General features: G+C 39.6%; 1 protein-coding gene across 1 annotated transcript in view; it reads left to right on the top strand.

The window, feature by feature from the left end:
- Positions 1-1,827: 1,827 nt before the first annotated feature.
- The window catches only part of lrba (LPS-responsive vesicle trafficking, beach and anchor containing), a 166,576-nt gene continuing 161,134 nt past the window's right edge, over positions 1,828-7,269 (top strand). Inside the window, exon 1 of the mRNA XM_017035168.2 lies at positions 1,828-3,059. Within this exon, the coding sequence (XP_016890657.1) occupies positions 2,868-3,059 (192 nt within the window). The 5' untranslated portion in view covers positions 1,828-2,867. The remainder of the gene's footprint in view (positions 3,060-7,269) is intronic.

Raw genomic sequence — 7,269 nt, 5'->3', positions numbered from 1 at the left:
TACAGGTGTGAGCCTCCCTCACTGTTACCTTGTAACAATGACATGGATTTTTGTCTGTTAGTAATATACTTCTCAAATGACATTTTATTAGGGACACGTGTGAACTCATTGCTATGAAGCTAAAAAGCTTAAAAGCTAAAAAGCTAAAAAGCCTTGAAAAAATGTATTTTGTTTCTTTGGACAGTTTTGGGTAGGCAGCAGTTGCATTGTATTATTTATTTATTTATGTGCAGTACACTGAATCTGTCACCAACACACATCATATTGGTTTTGTCAGTCCTAATTATTGTTCATAATGTTCTTGATTTGTGTATTTATGCACATTTTCTAACGTTTAGAGATAGAGTTTCTGATAGGCCACGTTTTGAATACAGGCAGACAGCTACGGTTTAACGTTTCAAAGGCTAACAGGCTTCAGGTCTAACCTGTCAAAATGTAAACATACAGTAGGTGGTTTACAGCTACATTTTATTCATCTCGTACACGGTCTTTATGGAAGGGTTTTTCCCCTAAGTCTTACATACTAAAGGTTATATTTATTTTGTAAGGATTTGTCTTTATTAAAGCGGTTAAAATCTAAAATAAATTTCCTTTTAAAAGCTCTGACTGTGTCTTTAAGGCTACTGTTTAAAAAAGCATAAGCCTGATGATTTCATTTTGTGTCTCATGGCGGTGCTGCTGGCTTCCATGACTCCTGGCTCCCTCAGGGATCATCCACCATAAACTATGTTAGATCAGTGGTAGTGGTGACATCAGCTGCCTCTGTGACAACAACACTCGTGATTTTAAAGCTTTCGTACTGCATGGCTAATATGGAGGCACTAATGTGAGCGGAAAAGTTAGAAAACACATATGAATATTGTCATTTTTGTATTTGGCAGGTTCTGTCTTCATGTAGCCCAAATACATTATGTTATTGAAACGAATGCTTCTCATCCATGGGGTGTTGGTTCTGTCACATCTCCTCATGGTGTGCATGGATTGGTTGGAATCCTCCGTCAATCCAAAAATACCCAGAATACAGAGTAGATTAGTTCAAGTGCAGTATTGATCTTGGTCATTTGAGGTATTAGTTGTTTTGTGTACTTGACTCCAGGCAACAAATGGCCAAGACAGATGCTCCAACCCCTTAGGCATCCAGGATCTCCACCAAGAATGTCTGTTTAGCAATCCCCACAGTACACGTATAAGAAGTAGAACTGGTTTATAGTGACTTTGCTCCCATTGTCATGTGTGATGGGAGTTGAGAGTGAAAATAGTGGCCCAGTGATCCATTTTCCTCGAGGCTTTTGAAACAGGTCAATCTGGCTGTTACCAATGTAACTGAATGCATTTTTGCTGAATGCAATCACAGGCTTCATCTTTCTCTTGTGTCATTCTTTTTAAAACCTATTTAAGTATTCATATATGTACGGTGTAACCAATCATTACTGGAAGTACACCTTTTTAGATTACGATTAAATGAGCCTCCGCTTCAGTCATGTATGTATTTACTGTGTGAGACGTCTTTACTTGTTCTTTCTTCTTCAGCAAACAAGAACAACAGAAGACCTTTGCATTGAGTTTTTATTAATTATAATCAGGAAGTTGTTGTCATTTAAAAATGCTTCTTCTGAATATAAAATTGTACATTTTTTACCTTTTAATATTCTTTGTATTTTATAGCATTTGTAAAAAAAAATTCCTATTTTATGCTATAAAAATACCATATTTTAATTCGTTGTTTGTATTTTTCTCCTATCAAGAAATTGTTTAGATAAAAAACAAGTCTCAATAGGCTGTCTTGTTTCTTTACCGTTTGTTCTGCACATTTTACGGCAGTTGAAATCTGGAACGTTCCATTACTTCCTTCTTTTTCTATTCACTCCTGCTTTGTTGTGTGGCGTTTAACATCCGTTTAGGTTTGTGTTTCTGCCTCTTTTCTATAAATTCCTGGGTAGCGAGGAAACTTTGACCGTATTCATCATAATAGGATGATGAAATCAACCATTAGTGTTGTTCATACACTTTGACGCCAGAAGCAGAACTGAGCGCCCACCGATTAACAAAAATGGCCCCCCGTGTCTTCCTGAACGGTCACCTGAAGTGCACACCTGCCACTGAGCTCAATAACCTCAGCTCTCAAGTGCGCATGCGCTGTTCACTGGAAGCCTGACTGTCATGGCGGAGGCGAGCGAAAGCTGCCGGGGTAAATCAGGAAGAGAAAACAGCACAACTGGCTCAACGCTGACATTTCACCAAGTCTCTGGAGTCTGCAGGGGGAGGACAGAGCGGAGCTGCGGTCTTTAGCGACTTCTGCCGGAGCTGGAGCCGCTGACGGACTTACCTTCCTCTGCTGTGAGCGAGTTTTCTGCCTCTGCCAGACGCTCTGTACCTGTCAACTGTGTGGAGTCAGTCACAATAGCAACAACTTCCACTGTTTCGGTGGGGGATTTAAAAAAAGTCTTCCTCTCTTTGTTTTTTCCACTGGACCGAGCAGAGGAGAAAAAGGGTGACGCCGTTCACCTGCAGCCTCCTCTGCTTACCTGCGGCACACTTCCCCTCTGCTTTTTTTAAACGACATTAATCCATTTGTGCGGTATCAAGTTACGGAGTGGGAAGTATGAAGTGAAGCCGTTGACATTTCCACGCTGTGCAGGACTGAATATATTCAAACGACGTGTTTTATTCCCCCATTTTTCGAGGACACAACAGTTTTTTGGATGGGGAGCCAAACGTTCGGCTTGTCAACAACACAGCTGAAGGGGACATAGATCCCGCTTTTGCCTCCGACCCGGGGCTCCTCTGTTGCCGTTAGAGGTGAACAGGTGCCTTACCTGTGAGCACCACCTGCCCTGCCGCTTCTTCATCTCCTCCCATTCTTAGTAATGGCTTCCGAGGAAACGGCAACGGGCGCAGCGCTGCAGCCAGCCGAAGGAAAGGACGGGAAACCGGGCGCCATGGCGCACAACCCCGGAGTACCCATCAGGGGGATCAGGATGAAATTTGCCGTGCTCACCGGCCTAGTGGAAGTTGGAGAAGTTTCCAGCAGAGACATAGTGGAGACCGTGTTCAACCTGGTAAGCCGATTATGTGCGAGCTGAATGTAGGCCGTAGTTAGTACTGTCATAGTGGAGGGACATGCAAACATTTGGACAAGTAGTGACACTGTTCACATTTGGAGCAGTTGTATTTCATAATGACCTGACTGTCAGCAGTCAGACACACTGGAGATTGTGCAGTGAGTCGTAGGCTCAAAAGTGACATAGAAATACTGTATTTCCAATCACCTTCAGAGTAATTGATTTGAAAAACTACAGTATTAAACGATTTTGATCAGGATCATCTGCATGATCAGCAATATTTGCCTTAATCATACATATATATATTTATTTATTCTGTCGCAGGCCTGAGAGTAAGACCAGTAAGCACAAAACTCTTTGTTGTAACTAGAATCCTCATAAGTACCTAAAAATATTCCTTACCGTCTCTTGTTACAAACCTGTTGTATTTATTTTGGCAGTTTGTTTACTTAAGACGACATTTTTGATCTTAATATTTCATGATGACTGATATTAGAATCATCTTAACAGAACTTGTTGCAGGTAATCAGCCGGTGTGTGTGGCTAGTTGGTGTTTTTGCTGTGTCTTTGACTTGTTTAGGAAATCTACTAAATCTTCCTTTTCTCATCCGGTGTCCATTCATTTGTCCACATGGTTTGGCCTGACATACTTGTAAATGAATGAATGAATGCAACTTCCTGTTAGAAGGAAGTGAAGCGTGATGCAATGAGCATGCTCAGCTAGAGTTTGGCTGCTTAAGGGCTGGGAGGAGAGGTGAAGGTGAAACCTGCAGGACTGCTTTGTCACTGTAGAAACAGGATAAATGAGTCCTTTTTTTTAGTGAAGGCTCGTCTTCCCGGCCCACAGTCATCACAACAACACCAGCCCCCACGGTGCACTGGTGTTGGAGGCAGGTGAAATTTAGTAGATGCTTCTCCTGCCGGAAAGTGTGAACCTTTACAAACTTAGTTTTTCATTCAAAACCACAACTCTGTGGTGTTGTTGCTACATCAATTATTTACTTCAAAAACATCACTTTTATTACTCTTATGACTACAGTCGTAACTGCAAGATTGTCACGGAGGAGTATTTACATTTTTGAACAGCTCACCTTTAATGTTGCCCATTAAAAATACTTTTAATCATAGGATTTTTTTTTTCTTGGCAATGGGCTGGGGTACAGTTATATCCAAATTTATTATTGCGTAAGACAAAGAAAGGTGACAAATGAGTACAATAGAGAAGCAGAATTCAACTCTATGTTTTCCTCTTAAAACTAGTTTTGAACCAAGAACATTTAATTAAAAAACACTACTGAAGCAGACAGTTCCCATTAAGATGAAAAGGCCACGGATTTCAGCAGACATGGTGACAGCATTGTGTGTGTGTGAGTGTGTTTTTGTGTGTGTGTACTGAATGTGCCTTGTGGCTGTTGGAGGAATAGTTTTGCTTTTTTGCCCTTAAGTAAAAGAAAAAGCGTTTTTTTTTTTTTTTCACCAACACAAAGACATTTTGGCTGATATGATTGTGTTGGCTGCAAACCAGTGTAAAGTGTCTGTAATTCCTGATAGACAAAGAATCCACTGTCTGCCAATATTATATAACAACAACAAAGTCATCAAAATATTTTAGGAAGTCATTTTTTAATTCTCTAAATTGAAAGGAGCCCATCTTTTAGATACTGTAGTGGTGTGCATTTATGATGCCGTAATTTACTCAAAATGAGGAAAATAGGAAAAAAAATGCATCATCGACATCCATTGAACTTCTGTCTTTACAAACACCTTTTATTACCAAAATGATGAAGCATTACAGTATCACCAAAAGTAGGCGTAGGACTAAACTCTTCAATATCCTTCTAATATATTTGTAGATTCTATCAATATAACAACACAGTCCATACTAGGGACGGCTTGATCCACTAGTCAGGACTGCTATTGGTCTGATAATGGTCAAAATTTAAGGATGCAACATCGAAAAAAACTTAACTTTGTGCTCCATGAAATAAACAGAGACACTATCGCCTCAGCAGCAACAGCCCACGGCATGCTGGAAGAGAAAATAATCTATCTGATTGACACTTCAAGTTGCGGTATTGCTGTCGGACATGAAAAAGTTGTATCGAGCCATCCCTAGTCCGTACTAAAGATAATCTTTAGCCTCGGTAGCAAATTTAGCTTCTTAGTTGCTATTTTTTTAATGAAATTAAAAAAAAATTATCAACATATAAAAAAGTTTCAGTCAAATTGGCTGTTGAACATTTCTGGTGGTGTATTTAAACCAAACATGGCATCATTTCAACCTCCTGACCTTTTTGTTTTAGGGAGTATTTTTGATATTAGTGCAATGTTGACTTAGTGCAACTTTCCAAAATGGACCTTTGAGTTTTTGTTTTTTTTAAGCTTTCTCCCACTCACCAAAAAATGTGTTTACTTTTTTTAAAATAAGCACAGAAATTTTTCTCTGCAGCTGTCATACTGTTTGTATCATCAGGAAACAGTTTTGATAACTTTAAAGTGATGGGCGCAGCGTTAAGACTACCGTCTGACTCCAGAAGCTTCTAGTAATCGTACCACGTCGCCCCGAATCTCCTGATAACAGAACAAGTTGAAAGTGATTCTTCAGAGTGACGAGTCTTTCTTGGCAGTTGTGTGATGCCATCAATACAATACTTTAGTCAACAAAGGTGCACAAAAATTTGTAAACCATCAATCAGATTCTATTCTATCTGCAGTGTACAATAAAAATACTTGTGGTTTGTACAATTATACCTTTACATTTATGCCTTGAGCAGACACTTTTATCCAAAGCGACTTACAGGTGGGGGAGGTGTCGTTAGGTGGTCCCTCTGGGAATCGAAACCCAAGACTCTCTGCTTTTTGCTTGCAAGGCAGCCGTGCTAACACCTACACTATGAAACGACATAGTTGTTTTTTTTTGGGGGGGGGGGTTATCACAGCAGGTTGTATGTTCAATCACTAAATTGCTCCAGTAAGCTAGTTTGGGATTAGGAATAGCTATACTGCTCATTTGTCTATGTTTAGTTCAGATAAAACCTATAGAAATTGTTTTTTTCCAACGACACATGTTAAAGGTTAAATACTCTTACAGACTGGTCAGGTTTTTAGTGACATTCCGTGAAGTTTCATGCCTAGTGTCATGTGCTGACGTTTCAGAAGAGTAAATTAATCACGACACTTGGTAAATGTTTTACTTCTTTCCTCTGTCTCTTGCATTGCTGAACTTCCTGGCATGCACCTGTCAGTGTTTGTGTGTGTCTCTCTTTGTGTGTATGTTTGTTAACCTTGCTCGCTTCTACTTTATGCAGTTTCCACAGAGCAGGAAGTTTCTTTTTTTTAATCTTCCAGTTTGTAGTAGACTAAAAGGTTGCAAGAGGCTGCAGAGTGTTTCAGCCTCTCAAATCATCATAAAGAAGTCAGTGGGGAGTATGTTATGGAGGTAGAACTCTGGTGGATCAAAGAGCACTTATAAAGATATAAAAGTTGTAAATATATTCAGAACATGGCTTAAGATCTGTTCAGGTGATCAGTCTGTCTGTAAATTGTGTAGACAAACCCATAAAAAATCGTTTGAGTTGGTCTGCAGAGTCTGCCCCAATATTGATTTCTGTCCTTGGTCCACAGGGCCTTGTTAAAATGTGTCCTTGGTTTATTTCATAATGGATCAATTCCCATGATAAACTATTGCATTTAATTGGGAAAAGTGTCAAAAACATGCAGTTATATTGGATTGAATCACGTTAGACTCTTCAAACAGTCCATTCATTATCCTGATACATGAGCTGAGTGATCCACAGACTGGAATCCAACCCTGACTTGATCTGTAGACAGAGCTTTGGACGTTAGCTGTCGCAACAGCAGCTACACAAGATACGATTGTATCTTTTAATGAAACTCTTTGTTTGTTTTTATACTGTGTGCACAGTAGAGCCACACAAGAAAGTCTCACATTCTCATGACTGAAACTACACATCGAGACAATAGTTACTACAAATACTTTTTATTTGTAGTAACTCAGATGCTTCTGTGTATTTTACGTATGAAAGAGTACTTTAGTTAGTAGTTGTGGTTCATTTCCATTGGTCTGCCAAATGGTGGCTCATGTTATGACTCCCGAATCATTTTTTTCTACCACCGACTGCCACATAATAAATTACCAGAGTGTTTAGTAAAAGATTAACCAGCTGCACTTCTTTCTGCCCCTGTG

Source organism: Cynoglossus semilaevis, chromosome 9 (genome assembly GCF_000523025.1).
Source record: "Cynoglossus semilaevis isolate Cse_v1.0 chromosome 9, Cse_v1.0, whole genome shotgun sequence".
NCBI lineage: Eukaryota > Metazoa > Chordata > Actinopteri > Pleuronectiformes > Cynoglossidae > Cynoglossus > Cynoglossus semilaevis.
Note: the sequence above shows the minus strand (reverse complement) of the source record. Positions and strands in the feature narration are given on the sequence as shown.